Source organism: Microtus pennsylvanicus, chromosome 4 (assembly GCF_037038515.1).
Source record: "Microtus pennsylvanicus isolate mMicPen1 chromosome 4, mMicPen1.hap1, whole genome shotgun sequence".
Classification (NCBI taxonomy): Eukaryota; Metazoa; Chordata; class Mammalia; order Rodentia; family Cricetidae; genus Microtus; species Microtus pennsylvanicus.
This window is the reverse complement of record NC_134582.1, coordinates 127989553-128009817: the sequence shown is the minus strand read 5'-3', so window position 1 is coordinate 128009817 and position 20265 is coordinate 127989553. Positions and strand designations below refer to the sequence as shown.

The 20265-nt window shown below is 44.2% G+C and overlaps 1 protein-coding gene across 1 annotated transcript in view; it reads left to right on the top strand.

The window, feature by feature from the left end:
- The first annotated feature begins 207 nt into the window (after positions 1-207).
- The window catches only part of Ccdc3 (coiled-coil domain containing 3), a 91256-nt gene continuing 71198 nt past the window's right edge, over positions 208-20265 (top strand). The window contains exons 1-2 of the mRNA XM_075970442.1: positions 208-649; positions 3747-3921. Coding sequence (XP_075826557.1) covers positions 276-649; positions 3747-3921 — 549 coding nt within the window. The 5' untranslated portion in view covers positions 208-275. The remainder of the gene's footprint in view (positions 650-3746; positions 3922-20265) is intronic.

Genomic DNA, 20265 nt, shown 5'->3' with positions numbered 1-20265 from the left:
AGGCCGGGTTGCAGAGCAGACTCCCCGCCCCTGCCGCCGTCCACGCCCCAGTCCCCGCCCGTCCCGTCGCGTCCTCGCGACCCTTCTTAAGCGTGGAGGGGCGAAGGCCGGGACATGGTGATCTGGCCACAGAGCAACCAGCTCCTCGGAGCTAGCGCAGCCGAGCGCCCAGGCCGTAGTTCCCGGGGGCGGGCAGGCGCTGCGGGCTCCCCGGCTCCCCGCCTTCCCTGGCACCCGAGCGGGCCATGCGCCCGGGCTAGAGCGTAGCCGCCGGCATGCCGCTCCCGCTGCTGCTCGCCGTGCTCTGCCTCGCCGCCCGCCCGGCGCCCGCGCGCGCCTGCCAGCTGCCGTCGGAGTGGCGACCCCTGAGCGAGGGGTGCCGAGCAGAGCTGGCCGAGACCATCGTGTATGCCAAGGTGCTGGCGCTGCACCCTGAGGTGCCCGGCCTCTACAACTACCTGCCGTGGCAGTACCAAGCTGGAGAGGGAGGGCTCTTCTATTCCGCCGAGGTGGAGATGCTGTGTGACCAGGCGTGGGGCAGTATGCTGGAGGTGCCCGCCGGCTCCCGGCTCAATCTTACAGGTCTGGGCTACTTCTCCTGTCACTCCCACACGGTGGTCCAGGACTACTCCTATTTCTTCTTTGTCAGGTGAGCCTGGCCCCTCTGCGGGCTACCTGCAACAGGTCAGGAGTGCCTGGGGCCCGCTTTTTTGCCAAAGTAGAACATACCTTAGACTCTTTGCATTCTCTCTTGCTGTGTCCTTTGAAGATCCTGACCACTCTTGGCTGAGGATGAGATTCAGAGACGATTTTGGAGTCCTGTCTACAGAAGGGTGCTAAGGGCAAAAAGGTTGTTTATGAGATGGGTTTTTTTTTTTTTTAAACCCCCGTGATCTTCCTGCCTCAGCTTCGGAGTGCTGGGATTTACCGGCTCATGCTACCACACGCAGCTCTAAAAGTGCTTTCCAACCGTCCATTTGATGTATTAAGGAAGTTGGCCTTTGGAATCAGTTATTGGGATTCTGGCTTTGAACTTCTCAAGTGTGAGTTTTGAGCCAAACACTTCTCTCAAAGTCCAACTCTCACGCCGTTCCCCTCCAGCAATTTCCATCTGGCTGAGAGAGAGATGCAGGTACTAATGGGAGCGCCTGAAGCTCCCAGGGAAGTCCTGTTGTTTAACGTGCATCACTCTCTCTTTTCTACCCACTTCAGTGCCAGAAGGCAGCCTTGCTGCCTTGTTTCTCTCGCATACCGCATACCGCCTGCCAGGTAGTTCACATTCGCAGGGCTTTAGGGGAAAGGTAAAAACTTCAGGTCACTGCTTCGAAGAGAGCAGAGGGACATCAGGCAGACGGTCCCTTGTAAACAATATCAATCTTGTGAAGTTCCACGGAGGTTGGCCTAAAATCAGCAGGAAATGTATATCCCCAAATTCAGTTCATTTTTATTGACTACCGAATTCTACCTAAATCGCAGGTAGAAAACAACAGGTGGCTCCTCAAGTTCATGGTTATAAATCAGTTAAGATGGGTATAGAACAATGGCGAGAGACACGGGCATAGAATCTTAGCCAGGTTTTTGAACAGTTGGCGACTCAATCCAAAGCTGTATGATCAGCGATTGTCGCAGTTTCGCCAATTGTAAAACAGCACCAAGGCTCCAGGGAATGATTCGTTTTGGAGTCTCTGAGAAAGAAAACAGTAAGTTCCGCAGAGGGATGTCCTGAAGCTCAGCACACGTGCTTTCCATATTGAAGGCAGGCTAAGTTTAGAATGCGTGTTCTGCTTTGTGTTGGCTTGAGGAGCTTAGCCAGATTAGGTTGATTTTTTTTAATTGTCTGGAAAGTATAGTTTCTCAATAAAGTCAGCCAGGGCTGTGTGAGCGCCTTTCTTGATCCAGAAATCCAACTCAGTCTTTTTATGTTTTTATTTAGGGAAAACACTGAGAGCCCAACTATACCACAACTTGACAGTGCTTTTTTTCCACTGGATAAAAAGCTTAAGAACTGACTAGACAATGTTGGATTTTTTGCCTCTTTTTTCTTTTTAAATCACAAAGTGGTCCAGTGACCGTGCAGTGGTCAGCTAATGTTGTCATCTTTTGCGATTACATAATTACAGAAAGTTAAGACAGACCAGCAGTCACACGATGCTGTGACAGGTTGTCTTTTCCTAGGTCTCTCTTGCCTTGAAGTAGGCTAATCACGTCATACAATGCACCCCTCCTCAGTTGTTCTGGCTACTCCCCTGTCTCTTGCTCACTCACTACGGCTGGCAAATGGGAAGGAATGGAGCGTTTATTTCGGCTCATTTCAGAGGGCTCATTCCTTTCCTGTGTGGTTCTGTACACTCGGGCGGATGGCTGTGGTGGTGCATGGGCGAAGGCTGTTCACCTCACGGCAAACAGGAAGCAGAGAAGGAACACAGGAAGGGGCTGTGGTAGGATGTAGATCCAAAGGCATCCATCCTCCCAGTGACTTATTTCCTTTGGAAACTTCCGCAGCCTCCCACCCTAGTTGGGTACCAAGGTTGAGTACATGAAACTGAGAGAAGGGGGAACATTCCAAATTCAAACTGGAAGGCTTGGGTTAAAATTCTCACTCCCCCCACCCCCCGATTTCTATTTCTTTCTTTCTTTTTTTTTTAAAAAAATTTATTTCCTTTTTTGGTTAAGTTTGCTTTATTTATTTATTTATTTATTTATTTATTTATCTTTTATATATGAGTGTTTTGCATATATGCCTACATGCCAGAAGAGGGCACAAGATCTCATTACAGATGGTTGTGAGCTGCATGTGGGTGCTGGGAATTGAACTCGGGACCTCTGGAAGAGCAGCCAGTTCTCTTAACCCCTGAACCATCTCCCCAGCCCTGATTTCTATTTCTAGCAAGCACTTTATACCAGAGCATGTAAAAACATTGACTGCTATTTGTATACTCGCATGCACTCTGTGCCAAGTGCTTCATTCTATTTGTGTGTGTTGGATGAGTGTATATGTGTATGTGGTACATGCATAGGAATGTGTGAACATGCAGAGATCAGAGGAAGATGTTGTTGTCTTCCTCTATCGCCCTCCACTTTATTGCCTTGAGTCAGGGTCTCTCATTGACCTGGGAGCTCACTGTTTGGGCTAGGCTGGGGTAGTAGGTTCTCAGGAGCTGCCTGTCCCTGCCATCCAGTGCTGATGTTACTGGCAGGATTATCTTTTTGTGTGGGTGCTAGGAATTCAGTTTTGGGTCCTCACACTTGACCAGGAAGTGCCCTTACCCACTGAGCCACATCTCCAACCCTGTTTACATTTTTCCAGTGCAGCCCCCATGGTAATACCAGGAAAGTAGGCTCTACTATAATCCTCTTGTAGCAGACTGGAAGACAATGGTACTTAAAGAAGAAACTTTGAGACTTGACTTTAACAGTGAGACTTGAATCCAGGTCACATTACAGCTGGCTGCCCTCTCACCAGGAGAAGGAAAGTCCTGGGGGACTTGGGAAATAGACGCAGACATGAATGCGCATCTCTTCCTTCCCCTCTGTCTAGACTCTGTGCTTAAGAAGACCTTAAGGTTAGACTCAAGTAATGAGAGGTGGAAAACAGAAGTGCTAACTGTGGGGTCTCTTCCTTGGAACCATTGCAGATTTCAGGATGAAAATTAGCAAGATCATCTCTGTCCTTTGCAAACTGGACTGAAGCTGACCCACCCCCCAATAACCTCCCTTGTCTCTCTGCTTTGACCCCACCCCCTTAGGATGGATGAAAATTACAATCTCTTGCCTCATGGAGTCAATTTCCAAGACGCCATCTTCCCAGACACACAAGAAAACAGAAGGATGTTTTCCAGCCTCTTCCAGTTTGCTAATTGCTCCCAAGGGCAGCAGCTGATGACCTTCTCGAGCGACTGGGAGATCCAGGAAGACAACAGGGTAAGAGCAGGCTGGAGCCTGTGCCTCAACAAAACAGCAGTGTAGCCATATCTTCCAGGAACGTCATGACCAATGGTGTTGAGAGTCCTCTCCAAATTATGCATCCTTCATCTCCCTCACGGCCGAGAGAGAATGATGCTCCTAGGCTTGGATGCCTGGGGTTTAGTGTTTGACAAGGAGTTCTTCACAAAGTAGGAGCAAGATGGGAGGAAGGTACATGTGTCTCAGGTTCTCCTTCTGCAAAAGGGAGACAGAAGTCACACCCATATTGCACTCATTTGACTTAAAGATGCAAATCTCTTGGCAAAGTGCTCAAGAGTAAGTGTTGAATGCCTGTAAGCTATGCTGCTCTAAGGCAATGGTTGTCAACCTGTGGGTCATGACCCCTTTGGGGGTCTCATATCAGATATCCATTACTATTCATAACAGTAGCAAAATTACAGTTAGGGAAGACCAGTGAAATAATTTTATGGTTGGGGATCACCATAATGTGAGGAACTATATTAAAGGGTCACTGTAATGGATTAAGTAAAATGCTGCAGGTTCCCCAGTGGCTGCAGCGGGCAGCAGGCCATGAGATCACACTACAGGTTCCTGAGTGGGGGCAGGCAGCAAGTCCCGATAGCAGCCAGTCCTAGGCAGGGACAGTGCAGTTCCCAAGTGGCTGCAGTGGACCACGAGAGGCAGCAAGTCCCACCAGGAGAGACAGACAGATGGGCACACCACGAGACCACGCCACAGGTCTCTGAAGGTGGCTCCTGCAGGGAGCCACGCGGCAGGCGAGAGACAGAGATGTGGATGGGCACACCATGCAGAGTGAGGCTGGATATTTATTTAGTGGGTTATGGAAGGGAAGGAGAGAAGAGGTAAGGCAAAAAGGGGGAAAGAGTAGAGAGAAACACAGAGAGAGATGGGGGGGCGAAGGGGAGAAGTAAGGAAAATGGAGCGAGGCAGAAGCTGCCTCTTGAGGGGAGAGGCAGAAAAGAGAAGGGACTCAGGCTGGAAGCTGAAGATCAGCTTGCCTCTGCAGATGGAGGAGGAAGTGGGTGTGGCTTGTCTTAAAGGGACAGAACAGACCATTACAGTCATACATACATACAAAGTTGAGAACCACTGCTCTAAAGAATTGTCTTGGAAGAAAAGAAAAAGAAATAAGAGATTTCTCCCAGAGCTAACATTCCATGCTTAAATTTTTCTTTTGGATTTATTTTATGTGTGTGGATTTTTTTGCCTGCGTGTATGTATGTACATCACACACAAGCTTTGTGCCTGGGGAAGTTGGAAGAGGTTGTTGATCCTCAGGATCTGGAGTTATGGATGGTTGTGAGCTGCCATGTTGGCCCTTGGGATCAAACCCAGGTCCTCTGGAAGAGCAGCAAGAGCTCTTCCTTGCTGAGCCATCTCTCCAGCCCTCATAAGTTTTAAACTCCGTGATTTTAAAAGCGATATTCCCTTTAAGACTTACAGGGTAGACCAAGTGGCTGTAGTAAAGGTTAAGATTACTTTGAGTATGGAAATATAAAGAAATCTTCCAATCTGAGCTAAATGCCAGTTAGGGGGACATTTTAGGGCTTATCACTTTCCCCAAACAATGGCAGTACCACAATGATGCAAATAAGATCGAAAGATTAAGTCAGATCAGGCCTGTGTGCTGCTGGTCCATCACCCTCTATCCAAAATAGATTTGAAGTTTAAGTGACCGACTTCCAGAGACAGGTCTGATGTGGATGTCAAATCAAGCAGTGATCCTATTTTATGGTTTAAAGAATCACCCTGGTTGTATCTGGTGGCTCCTTCCTTTCTCTTTGTGTGTGGAGGGTTTGAGAGGTGTTATTTGTCTTTGTGGTGACTTAGTCTAAGGTAGCTGCCTTGTTCTATAAACATCATCGTCTTTAGTCCCAGGGCCCTGGCCCCCCAGAACCTTTCTCTTACTCTCACAGAGAAGCTGTTCCTGTGAAAGGCAAGGTTGTCCAGACAAAAGTTATTCATCCACTTGTTCCTATTGTCAAGAGCTTCCTGCCTGAGATCTCTCCTGCAGTCTAGGGTCTCCTGACCTGTCTTCCCCACTTTCTGAGACTTTGCCCTATGTTTTGTTACAGCACTGTACTGAGAATTTGCTTCATTTCCTTCTCTTCCCCTCTTCCCTGCTTGTGTGTGCAGATACATGTGTGTACTGATGCATTTGCATATGCAGATACATGAAGGCCAGAAGACTTCTGGTTTGTTCCTTAGGCCCAGTGTTAGTTTTCTCTTGCTATGTTGACACACCATTACTGAAGCAATTTACAAAAGAAAGCATTTAATTGAGCTTCCGGTTCCAGAGGGTTAGAGACAAAGGCATGGTTAGAGACAAAGAAGAACAACTGATAGTTATCTTGATAAGAAAGCAGGAGACTGAGAGAACTGGAAATGGTGCCAGGCTTTTGAACCCTCCAAGCCTACCCCTGTGATATACTTCCTCCAACAAAACCACACCTCTTGATCCTTTAAACCATTCCCACCAGCTGGGAACCAAGTATTCAAACATGTGACCCAGTGAGGAATCATTCTCATTGAAACCACTGTGGGTACCATCTGCTGGGCTCTTTTATTTTCAGACAAGGGTCTATTATTGATCTGGATGTCACCCAGCAGGCTAGGTCGGCTGGCCATCCAGCCCCAAAGGTTCTTGCCATCTCTGCCTCTACTGTGCTGGCATAGAGGGCTGTGCCACCATGCCTGGCTTTTTTATGTGGGTTGTTGGGGATAGAATTTGGGTCTTCCTGTGTTCATAAACACCTTACCAACTGAGCTCTCTCTAGTCCTGTTTGCCTGTGTGTGCGCGAGTGTATGTGCATGTGTGTGCACGTATATATGCTTGAAAGTCTTGCTTTGTTTGTCCTCTGCATTATTCACTTGAGACGGCATCTCTCATTGAACTTGGAATTAGACTGGCAGCCAGCAAGCCTGGATGATCTTCCTATATCTGCCCTCCACAGCACTGGGAGTTAGGGATTTGTGTGACCCTGCTTAGTTGCTTACACCGGTATTGGAGATTCGAACTCAGGTCCTCATGCATATGAACAAGGTCTTTTACCCATGGAGCCATCTCCAGCCCTTGCTTCTCCCTTCCAGTCTTTACTGTTGTCTCTCCACATTCAATTGGATGCAGTACATCACAGCCTCAGAATCCCAAACTTGAGTTTCACTTAGTCGATCGGGAATGTAATCAGTTTAGTTCCGGCTTATTTTGTGGGAGCTTTGCATATGTATAGAACCCACAATAGCACTAGATTTATGTCAAGAGATCAAATACTCTTCCAAAAACAGCTTAAGGGGCTTAGCCCTAAACCTCTTCAGCTGCATAACTTATTAGTCCTTTGCTCACATTTGTTTGGAATTACAGTTTCCAGCATTAAAAGGGGAGACGAGAACAATAGGACCATGGGGAGTGATGTCAGTGTGGAGCAGGCTTGTTTCCATGGGTCGGATGCTGATCTTGGGGAGGCTGCTTTTTCTCTTTAGTTACCCTGGCCTCTTGGGTAATGGCGTGTGGAGGTACTGGACACATGGATGAAGTCTCAAAATCTAAAGTGGGGGATGATAATCATCCCAGAATGCCGTTCTGGGTAGTAAATTTAAAGGTTTGATTTGGGGCACTCTCAATTTCCCAGACCCGTTCCTTCATTCCATTTTCACTCCCTGCACTCTTTGAAAGGGACCACATCAGATTATCTATCTATCTATCTATCTATCTATCTATCTATCTATCTATCTATCTATCTATCTATCTATCTATCGTGTGTGTATGTGTGTGTGTACACACCTGCATATGTGTGAGTACTAGGGTCTCATGTTGTGGATCCTCTGACTGATCTTTAACTTGCCCTATAGTCCAGGAAGTCTCAAATTCTCAGTCCTCCCAGGTCAGCCTCCTAAGTGCTGAAGTTGAAAGCATGTGCCACCATCCCCAACAGCTCATTCTTTTAATATTTAACCTTAGGGCTGGGGAGATGGCTGTGTGGGCAAAAGCACTTGCTGCCTGTTGTGAGCATGCTAGCCAGAGGCACTGAGGAACATGTTTGTGTCTTTCTACAATGTCACAGTTTACTGGGAGCAATACATTCTCAAGGCCCAGAGGTTGCAATGACAGCAACTTGAAAGATTATCCTGGTAATTTGGCTGAGATAAATGTAGGTTCTTTTATTCCGATCTTAATTAACGCCCACATCACACACAATAAGTATATATGCACATATGTAGTTTACAGAAAGGATACAAGCTAAAGAGGCTGCAGGAGAGTACGAAAAGTTTCAGAAGTTGGAAGAGTCTATATTGATGAAATGCAAGCCAGATTAGTTGGGACGTGGCTGAAGTCAGGGTTGGAGAGCAAGGCTACAGAGTTCACTTAAGTTGTGACAACCTGAACCCAGGTCCAAGAGTAGGAAACTGCATTAACCTAATTTGTAATTTGGTTTACATTGCTGCAGTAAAGATCACGACCAAAAGCAACTTGGAGAGGAAAGTGTATATTTCATCCTATAGCTCACAGTTCATTCTGAAGAGAAGTCAAGGCAGGAACCTGGAGGCAGGAACTGCAGCGGAGGCCACAGAGGAGGAACGATGTTTACTGCTGTGCTCGCCATGGCTGACTCAGCCTGATCTCTTTAACCACTCAAGACCACCTGCTCCAGTGTGGCTTTCCCCCACAGTGGCCTGGGCCCTGCTTCATCAATCACGAATCAAGAAAATACCTGACAGACCTGCCTGTAGGCAATCTGTTCATGGCATATTCTAAATGAAGGTTCTTTCTATCTAAATGACTCGAATTTGTGGCAAGTTGACAAAAACCAACATGGCTGTTTCAGGTTCGGGTTCACATGGGTGGAGGTGCAGGCAGGTGAGTCAACAGAGGGGACCCTAGTGGAGCTGAAGCTCCAGGGACAGCTGGGGAGTTCTCTGCTTGTTGATCCTCCATGTACATACTAGTTAGTCATCAGGCGACAGGTTGTTGTGACAACATACAATCAGTCAAAATGTTAGGTATCTACCACCTTATGGGAGTTATGCTCTGCTATGACTTTTTGTTTTTATCTGGTTTGTCTAATAAGTTCTTAGGTCTGGTTTCCCTGATAGGATTTTGATATACTCATATGTCCCCACACTCTCAGTTCACTCCAATAAATGCATAGGGTGGCTCCCCCTTTACTTCCAGTCATTTATCAGTCACTCGAATGGGTGGTACTTGGCAGATGTAAGGTTTGTGGGTTACCAGGGGTTTCAGTCACACTTTCTCAAAATAGAGTAAAAAAATCTGCTTGAAAATGGAGTCTCATAGGGCAACCCACACATTGATAAACCACAGTTTTATACCACATGGAGTAACAGAGAAGGACATAACCTCATCTCAATATTACACAAACCTAATGTCCTGAGTTGGGACCCCCAGAACCTGCATACAAGCTGGATGCAGTAGGGCGGATATCTGCAATCCCAGCACACTCCTACTGAGAAATGGGAGGCAGAAACAGAATTCTTACAGACTCTTCAGTCAGCTAGCTTGCCTGGCATGCTCAGTGCAGATAGGCCCTGTCTCAAACAATGTGGGAGGGAAAAACTGATATCTGAGGGTCATCTGAAATGAGTCTTTTTCTGTCCCACCAGCCAGCTCCCAAACAGTAACACAGAGACTTCTTGTTAATTATGAAAGCTTGGCCTATAACTTAGGCTTGTTCCTAACTAGCTCTTAAAACTTAAATTAACCCATTTATACTAATCTACATTCTCCCATGTGGCATTCCCTCTCTTCCATTTTGCACCTCTTGTTTTATCTCCATGTTTGGCTGATTGCTCTGCCTTTCTTTTCCCAGTGTCCTCTCTGTCCCCACAAGCCCTACCTAACCTCTTCCTGCCTAGATATTGGTCATTTAACTCTTCATTAAACTAATCACAGTGACACATCTTTAACAGTGCACAAATATCTCACAACACTTTCCCCTTTTTGTTAAAATAAAAAGAAAGGTTTTAACTCTAATACAGTAAAATTATATGCAATAAGAACAATTATCAAGTGAGAATTATATTCACAATGTCCAGTTTATTTGTATTTGGAAAATTTGGAAAAAATACTCTCTGTTATCTATCTTACCTTGATGAGTTCAAAGTTTTATATTTAATTCACTTTCTATCCTAACTTGTATTACCATCCTAAAACTACCTTTTTAGACCTCAAAGCATTTTCTTGGATAAACAATTTAAGTTTTTATGTTTCCCAACCTTATACACTTTATACCTCTTTTGTGAGTTTCTTTTCTGAATTTGGCAACAAGGAAAAATAACTATAACTATCTCATCTTCAACCCCACTAGAGACCCAAGAAGGATATACTAATATCTGTGTAAATAGAAAGTGCAGAGCAAACAACTTTCAAAACTATAGAAACCACAAAGACAGATGAATGCCTGGACAGTCACCCAAGATTCCTCTGCAGTGTTGGGGCATCCATCTTTAACCTACAGGACTAGAATATCTGACAGACTTTTCTGTGATGCAGGAATTTTGAAGGACTTCCTACCTTGTCTTAGCAAAGTTCATCAGTTACCCCCTTTTGTGTTCAGCTTGTCCAGTTTGGACTGCAACTGTCTGCAGTTGAGGCAAGGGCAGTTTCTTGCCCAAATGACTAACTTTGCCACATTGAAAGAAAACTCCATATGGAGGTTCTTTGATGTATATTAATATATAAAAATCCATACCAACATAAAATATTTGAGACTACTGGTTGTTCAAAAGTAGACTCAACAATCCACCCCTTTACCCCATCATTCTGTATCTGCCCTTTCTCTTTTCATAATGAGATTCCTGAATTTAATAGCCTTTGTTTAGTTTTCTCCCTGACTATGACTAATAACAACTTGCAACCACTCTCCTAAATGATGACAAACATCCATAACCCACTGAACAACCAAAATTATCCAACCTACCTCTTGGGAATGTGGGTGTCATGTTCTTAAAATTATTTCCTGTTGTCTTGGAACAACAGTATCTTTAGGGGGTCCCTGAGAAAATTGGGATAATGATCAAATTCTGGGAAAGCTAGCTGTATTATTTTTTGTTTAGTCTTTGTGTGATAGGAAAGTGTAGAGCTTGGTTGGAGTAGTCTGTGAGGCTGGACCATCTCAGCTAGCAGCTATGAAGTTGTTCTGATGAAGAATTTTGAGGAAACTGCAACAGAGGTATTCTGTGAGCCTGGATCACCTGGGCTTCTTCATTGGTATCTTCATTGGTATCTGGTCCTTTTGTTCTGAAAACACACAAAACTTTTAAAGGTAACAAATATCTCTGCATTAGCACAAGTATAGAATATGTAGTGTGTACAAGCCAACTAAAGATGATTTTTCTGTTTTATATTTAAGCAGAAAAAAGACATCTGTCAACTTTATAAGTTTGTTTGGACTGTATAACCAAACCTTTATTCATGCCCTATGAAAGGATGGCATGTAATAAGTCATGAGGACTCTGTAGCCAACAAGATTTATCATGTCTCATCCAGTCTCAGAGCTGTTCCCATGCAGAAGGATCAGTAGGCACATTACCTATCTTGTAGTCTTTCCTGACTTTTCCCCTCACATCTGTAGCCAAGATCCTCAGGAGATTTCCCCCACTAAAATCTGTTCTCTATTAACTTTGGAGGAATCTATAACTTTTTGTTTCCTCTGGAAACAAAAGCACAACCTTTCCCCCAGTGCAACACATTTCCAAACTTCCATTGTGAAGTCAAGAATCTTTAAAGTATATAGGCTGCTTTAATTCAGCAATCCCTTTCATAATTCATTGTTTCTTGGCAACTCTCGTTGGATCATCAGAATTCAAAAAAATTCAAAGTCAACAAAACACCATACAGTTTCCAGATGCCCTGTGTATTTTTCATCTTTATGTGGCTTATTTTTATATTGTTTTTAAAAAGGACTTTATTATTTTTAAACTAATTTTTCTATAACTACCTATACCCATTTTCTTTTTCTTTATTTAGCACCTAGGCACATTTTAAAACACACTGTAACCTGTTCAGACGTCATGTCAGCCTGCACCTGGCTTTTTCCTTTTTCTTTTTCCTTTTTTTGCAATTCTGCAGCCTCCTCTGACCATGTGAGCTAGATATTAAACTACCAGGCTACTGCTATGCAGCTCTGCTTAGCATATGGTGCATTGGTGGCTGACTCTGAGGCCATGTCCCACTAGCCAGCTCCCAAATAATGACATTGACACTTCTTATTAATTATGAGACCTCTACCTATAGCTTAGGCTTATTCCTAACTAGCTCTTATGACTTAAATGAACCTATTTATATTAATCTATGTCCTATCACATGGCATTACCTCTCTTCCATTTTTACCTCTTGTTTCCTTTCTGTGTCTGGCTGGCAACTCCACCTTTCTTTTTCCCGGAGTCCTCTCTGTCCCCAGAAGTTCCACCTAACCTCTGCCTGCCTAGCTCTTTATAAAACCAATCACAGTGACACATCTTCACACAGTGTACAAATATCCCCCAACTGTCAGACCTCCATAAGCATACTGTAGCACACACACACACACACACATGCACACACACACACACGCACGCATGCACGCGCATAGATACACACAAAATTTAACTTTATATTTACTTTAAAATATTTTATGGTAAAGCTTGCAGTCTTTTCTGTAATGTGGAGCGATTCCAATAGTTGTATATGGGACAAAGAGTTGCAGAAAGACTTACTGGCAGTTCCTTCCTTCTTCAAAAACAAACCAAAGCAAACAACAAAATCAAACAGACAAGAAAACAAGCTATAGCACTTGCTTTTTTCTATGGGCAGGCAAGCCTCCAGCTATCTTTTCCTTCCAGGGTAAGCATGCCTATGGTCTCAGAAAACTTACCTGTTTCTCCCCAACCCAAGGAAGGCTCAAAATTGCTGTTTAGTCACCTTTCCCCCAAGTAGGAATGAGTGCTGACAGAGGGAGGAGAAGCTTTTGTTAATGAGAACTCACTAGTTCCTCCCTCCTGTGTTCCCAGGGAAGTTGTGGGTGGCCCTGAACTTTGTTGTTCTCACAGTGGCTTAGGGAATGAATCTTGTACGTGTGCAGCAAGCTCTTATGCTTTTTGTCGTTGCTGCTGCTGCTCTCCTAGCTTCCTTGTTGCCTGGACAGGCGACCTAGACTCCACTCATGAAGGACACACTTCATTCTCTTCATGGATAGGTCTTTTTCTTGGAGCATCATTTGACTTGGGGAGGTGATCTGGAGGTTAAGGGCTGGGACCGTAGGAAAATCTTACACGGGGATGCTTTTGTGCAACACACCCAGGGTGCCATCCAACTCAATCCTTAGGAGTAAAACCCTCCCACACTCTGGTTCCTTCCCAGTACTTCACTTTAAATATCTCACCCACCCCTTAGTTCATAGAAATACAATTTTACTTTCAAAAGTTGCCAAGGCGTCAGCAGTGTCACCAAGTGTCCAGTGTCTCTCCACTGGTGTCATGGTGTTAATGGGGCTGGGGGAGGGGTGTCTTTGGCAACCAGAGTCTTTACTGGCAGGATCCTCTGCATTCCAGCCAAGAACATTTTTCCTTTCTCCCTTTTTCTCCTGCTCGGGAGACAGGAGAAAACAGTCAAAACAGGAGTTGGATATTTTCTCTCTTCTGCCAGTACTATCCCCTAGGCTCAAGACCTAGCCTGACCCCACTTACTTCAGTGTGTCATAAAATGTCATGGGATTAAAATAAAACCTGTGAAGGTCAGGCTGCCGCCATGGTCTCCTCTCCTTGTTTGGAGTTGGGAAGGAGCTGTCTTCCTCCAGCTGCTTCAGAAGTAATGTCCTCGGATCTGAATGGCTCTGCTGTGTCAGGAGGAATGACCCTGGGCAGGTCCTTTCATTTCTTGTAACTGAAGTTTGCTCATCAAGGAAATGAGACCCACAGAAACTAAAGCTGCTACACTTGTGTGTGCGTCTGTGCACTTTGTAAACTATAAAGGACAGTTCAGGGGTTCGTCATGGCTGTAGTCATTTCAAAGTCTTCAAACATGTCATTTTTTACAAATTAGCAAACCAGCTTTCTGGGGCTGGAGAGATAGATGCTCAGTGGTGAAGACCACATACCTCTCTTTCAGAGGACCAGAGCTCAGTTCCCAGCATCCAAGTCAGGCAGCTCACAGCCACCTGTAACCCCAGCTCCAGGGGTTCAGTGCTTGCTTTTGGCCTTCATGGGTACCCATGCTCATGTTTCCCCCTTCTTCCCAAATACACACACACACACACACACACACACACACACACACACACACACACACACAAATATATATACAGCTAAAAAAAGTTTTCTGTGACTCCCCAGGGAACTGTAACTCCTAAGGCCTGCTGGGATTGGTGTCTGCTAATCCCCACCCAACTCCCTTGATTGGTGAGGACAGTAAAGAGGATACACTTTGGTGATGGGAATGGATAATGGCGAATTTTCTTCCATTCATCAGCATTTACTAACTTCTGGGCAGGAGCACATTGAAAGAATATTACAGTTAACCAAACTGTAAGCAGATAACATGTTCTTGTAAGTCCAAATCTGAAAGTAGACAGTGATACCGGTAGAAAAGCTTCCTCTTTGACGCTCATTCCCAGTTCCTACCTACCCCCAGACAAACAGCCACAGTTATTAGTTTCTTGTACAAACATTCAGCGAGTGTTTTGATGCTGCAAATACAGTCTAACCCATGTTATTTATGGCTGCCTTGGATAGAGTGGTGGGGTGCTGTGTACACTCAGCTGTGCTGTGCTTTATCACATAGAGACTCCGAGGATCTTTCCATATCAATGACTCTGAAAATGCCTTAAATAGCTGCACAATATTCCATTGTACGGATGTATCATATGTCATTTTTAATGAAGTCTCCTGCTGTTGGGTTTTTGGGTCGTTCCTAATACATCATTACAAATGGTGCTGACATCATTATACAGAACTAATTTACATGCCTCATCTTTAGCAAATATTTGGGTACCTCCCACAAAGCAGCTACTGTGTGGGATGCTACAGTTCCAATGTTTAGCAAAATCCAAAGGCCCTGATGTCATAATGTCTTAATTGGCAATGAACACAATCAAAAGATCACATTGATCAAAATGTCACAATCAAGTGATCATTGCACAATTTGAAATGGAAACAATTGTTCTGATTTAAGAAATTAAGTAACTACCGGGCCTTATGTCCCTGGGCTTGAGAGGAAAGAACCCCTTCTCAAAAGAACTGATACCAGAGATAAGGGCGAGTGTGTAAAAAGGCGTTCAGGTTAAAGTGGGCACCAGCAGTTCAGAGAAAGATGAATCTGTGCATGCAGATTCTGTGCTAGCAGGGCATACAGGGAGGAAGAGCCTCGTGGTGCCGTGATGGATACGGGTGAGAAAGATGAGCCTTGAGTTTATTCCCTTACCCCCCACCCCCGAAACAGGGTTTTTCTGTGTAGTCCTGATTGCCCTGGAACTTGCTCTGTAGACCAGGCTAGTTTTAAACTCAGAGATCCACCTGTCTACCTCTGAAGTGCTGGGATTAAAAGTGTGTGCCACCACGCTCAGCTAGATTTATTCCTTCTATGATAGTAACTTTATTAAGATGCGAATCTGGCTGGGCAGATGTGGTGCTTGCCTTTAACCCCGGCACTTGGAAGGCAGAGTCAGGCAGATCTCTGTGAGTTCAGCAAGAGCTTCAGGACAGGCACTAAAGCTACACAGAGAAACCCTGTCTTGAAAAAACAAACAAACAAACAAAATAACAACAACAAAACCCCAAAAAATTAAATAAAAAAAATAAAAAGAGATTTTAATCTGATATGTCTTCCACCCATGTTGTTAATACTTGGACTCCAGCTTATTATTCTCCTGTGGAGACCATGGAGCCCTTAGAAAGGGGACCTGGCTGGCAGAAGTATGTCACTAGGTGACCTTTTGAAGGTTTACACCCACACTGTATTACCTGCTTCCTGTCTGCTGGGATGGACAGCCACCACCTCACACTTGAACTGCCGTGGACAGAGCCATTCTGCCACGCCTTCCCCACCATAATGGACTGAAATCCCTTTGAAACTGTGGGCACAGCCAACCTTTCCTTTGTTAGACTGTTTCAGTCAGGTGTATTGATCACGGTGATATGAAGGTAACTGATAAACAATGTCTGAGGAGATCCCTGGCTGAGTAAAAAGGTCAGAATCAGTTGTGTCAGTCAAGTGAGTGTAGAGAAGGCAACTAAACAAGATGCCTGATGGGTCACATGCAGTTTATTACTTAAACCTTCCAGAGAAAAGAGAACAGATCACCTCACAGGGCCAAAGGGAAGGGGAAACTGTGCAGGAAGCCTGCACTCAGCCACTAGGTAAGACGGAAAGAATAGTGAGTACTTGTGGTCCAAGACCTTTACTGGGGCCCAAGGCATAAGGAAGTTTCTGTCTTAGCGACTTTCCTAGTGCTGTGATAAGACCCATGACTAAGGCAACTTATAGAAGGAAGGGTTTGTTTGGGACTTGCAGTTGGTCAGAGGATGAGCCCATGACAAGCATGGTGGGAGCCTGGCAGAGAGCCAGCAGGCACGACATTGGAGCAGTACCCAGAAATCACATCTTGAGATACTACCACGAGGCAGAGAGCGCTACCTGGGAATGTCATGGGAGTTTCAAACATCCAAGAAGGTCATATCTCCTGATCCTTCCCCCAAAGTTCCACCAATCAGGGATGAAGTATTCAAATATATGAGATTGTGGGGGCCATTCACATTCAAACCACCACGGTTTCTCTCAGGAAGTCCCTCATTAGTAAAGGATAAAGCACAAAGTCATAAAGTAAATCCCAAAGCACACATTTGATGAATAAAACGTGGTTTTTATATCTTGCTTGATTCAATTCTCCAACATTTTGTTGGTGTGTGTGTGTGTGTGTGAGTGTGTGTATGTGTGTGTGTATGCACATATGAACAAACTGGGGATAGAATCAAGGGCCTCAAGCTTGCTAACCTTCACTAAGTTGTATTCATTCACTTACCTAAGAAATGTGGTCTATAGATTTACTTCTTTATAGTTAATAAAGAATATAAGAGTAGCATTGCCTCACCAAATGGCTAGAAAGTATTTCTTCCTCTTGAATTTTCTGGGTAAAGTTGGGCAGAACTGGCAATTTCCCCCTCGTTAGATGCATGTGTCCATCTGTTTAGTTAGGGTTTCTGTTGCTGTGAAGAGACACCATGACCATGTCAACTCTTACAAAGGAAAACATTTAATTGGGGCTGGATTACAGTTTTACAGGCTTAGTCCATTTTCATCATGGCAGGACATGGCGTGCAGGCTGACACGGTGCTGGAGAAGGCGCCGAGAGGTCTACATCTTGATCTGCAGGCAGCAGAAGGAGTCTATGTACTGGGTATAGCTTGAGCATATGAGACCTCAAAGCCCGCCCCCACAGTGACACATTTTCTTTAACAATGCTACACCTGCTCCAACAAAGCCACACCTCCTAATAGTGCCACTCCCTGTGGGTGCCATTTTCTTTCATATCACCATATCCGTTTTGCTGTAGCAAAGTACTGGTAGGTTAAACAAGAGAAATTTATTTTTCACATTCTAGAGGTTAGCAGTCCAAAACCAAGGGTCAAAACACTAAAATTATTTTTTCTTTTTAATTTATTCTTCTCCCACACAATACATCCCTATTGCCTTCTCTCATCCCTCCCCTCCCCCTCCCCCTCTTCCCTCTCCCAGACCCACTGCTTCTCTGTTTCCCTTCAGAACAGAGCAGGATTTCCAGGCATATCAGTAGAACATGATATAACACGATACAGTAAGACTAGGCACAAACTCTCATATCAAGGCTAGATGAACCCAGTAGGAGGATAAGGGTCTCAAGAGTAGGCAAAAGAGTCAGAGATACCCCAACTTTCACTGTTAGTAATTCTACCAAAACCCCCAAGCTAAATATTTGCAATATATTTGCAGAGGACCCTATTGTAGACCCATGTTGACTCCATGGTTGCCACCTCAGTCTCTGTGAGTCCCTAAGAGCCCTGCTTGGTTGAGTCTGTGGGCCATGTTCTCCTTTTGTCCCTGACTCCTCTGTCTCCTACAGTTCTTCCTTCTCCTCTTCCTCAGAGTTCCCTAAGTTCTGCCTAATGTTTGGCTGTGGTCTCTGCATCTACCCCCATCTGCTGCTAGAGGAAGTCTCTCTGCTGGTGATTAGGCTAGGCACCGATCTATGAGTATAGCAGAATATCATTAGGAATCATTTCATTGACTTTTTACTTTATTTTTTTTCCAGTTGTGTGTTTGGTTCTAGCCTAGGTCTCTGCATCATCGAGTTTCTGGTTTCTGGTCATCAAAGCTGTGTCAGGTATGGGCTCCCTCTTCTGGCCTGGGCCTCAAGTTAGACCTGGTTGGTCACTCCTATAAGCTATGAACCATCATTGCACCAGCATATCTTGCAGACAGGACAAGTTGTAGACCAAAGATTTTGTGTCCAGTCTCCCTACTAGAAGCCTTGCCTAGTTATAGAAGATGGTTGGTTCAGGCTCTGTGTTCTGTATTCTCCCATTACTACTAGTCCTTACTAGGGTCACCTTCTTAGGTTCCAGGAAGTTTCCACTACACTAGGTTTTCACATCACCCCTCAATACTCCCCCAAATTCCATTGTCTCTTTCCATGCTCTCTCCCTCCATTCCTCAATCCCCTGCCTGATCCCTCATGATCCCATTCCCACCCACCTCCAGTGTACCAACAAAATATTTTTCATTTCCCCTTCCTAGGGATAGCCATGTGTCCCCACCCCTCCGGAGCCATCCTTATTACTTAACCTTTCTGGGTCTGTGAGTTGTAGTATGACTATCATTTACTTAACAGCTAATGTCCACATATAAGTGAGTACATTTCATGTTTGTCTTTCACAGTCTGGGTTACCTCACTCAGAATGATTTTTTTTCAAGTTTGATCATCTGCCTGCTAATTTTATGATGCCTTTTCTTTTTAACAGCTGAGTAATATAAATCCATTGTGTAAATGTATCCCATTTTCTTTATTTATTCTTCAGTTAAGGTACATCTAGGTTGTTTCCAGGTTCTGGCTATTAAGGATAAAACTGCTATGAACATAGTCAAGCAAGGGTGCTTGTGGTAGGATGGAGCACCTTTTGGGTATATGCCAAAGAGTGGGTCTTGAGGTAGATTGATTCCCAATTTTCTGAGGAACTGCCACTTTGATTTCCATAGTGGATGTACAAATTTGCACTCCCACCAGCAATAGAAGTGTTTCTGTTGCTCTACATCCTCTCCAGCATGAGCTGTCACTACTGTTATTGATTTTAGCCGCTTTGACAGGTGTAAGATGGAACCTCAAAGGCATTCTGATTTACATTTCCCTGGAGGCTAAGGATGGTGAACATTTCTTTAAGTGTTTCTCAGCCTTGTGGGATTTCTCTATTGAGAATTCTCTGTTTAGATCTGTACCCCATTTTTAATTGGATTATTTGGTTTGTTGATTACTAGTTTCTTGAGTTGTTTATATATTTTTGAATATTAGTTCTCTATTGGATGTGGAGTTAGTGAAAATCTTTTCCTATTCCATGGGCTGCTGTTTTGTCCTATTGAGGGTGTCCTTTGCTTTACAGAAAGAAACTTTTCAGTTTCATGAGGTCCCAGTTTGTGAATTGTTGATCTTGGTGCCTACACGATGGGTGTTCTGTTCAGGAAGTTGTTTCCTTTGCCAGTGTGTTCAAGGTTATTTCCTACTTTCCCTTCTGTTTGGTTCAGTGTGTCTGGTTTTATGTTGAGGTCTTTGATTCAAATTGGACTTGAGTTTTGTACAGGGTGATAGATATGGATCTATTTGCATTCTTCTACAAGTAGACAGCCAATTAGACCAGCACCATTGTTTAAGACACTTTGTTTTTACAGTGTGTATTTTGGCTTTATAAAAAAAAATCAGGTGTCTATAGGTATATAGATTTATGTCTAGGCCTTCAATTTGTTCCATTGATCAATGTGTCTGTTTTTATGCCAATACCATGTGTTTTTTATTACTACAGCTTTGTAGTGCAACCTGAAATCAGGGATGGTGATACCTCTGGAAGTTATTTTATTTTTCAGGAATTTTTTTTTTTTTAGCTAGTCTGGATTTTTGTTTTTGTTTTTTTCCAAATGAAGATCTTGTCTTTTCAAGGACTGTAAAGAACTTGGTTGGAATTTTGATGAGATTGCCTTGAATCTGTAGATTGTTTTTGATAAGATGGCCATTTTTACTATGTTACTGCTGATCCATGAACAGGATGACTTTTCCATCTTCTGATACCTTTTTCAATTTCTTTCCTCAA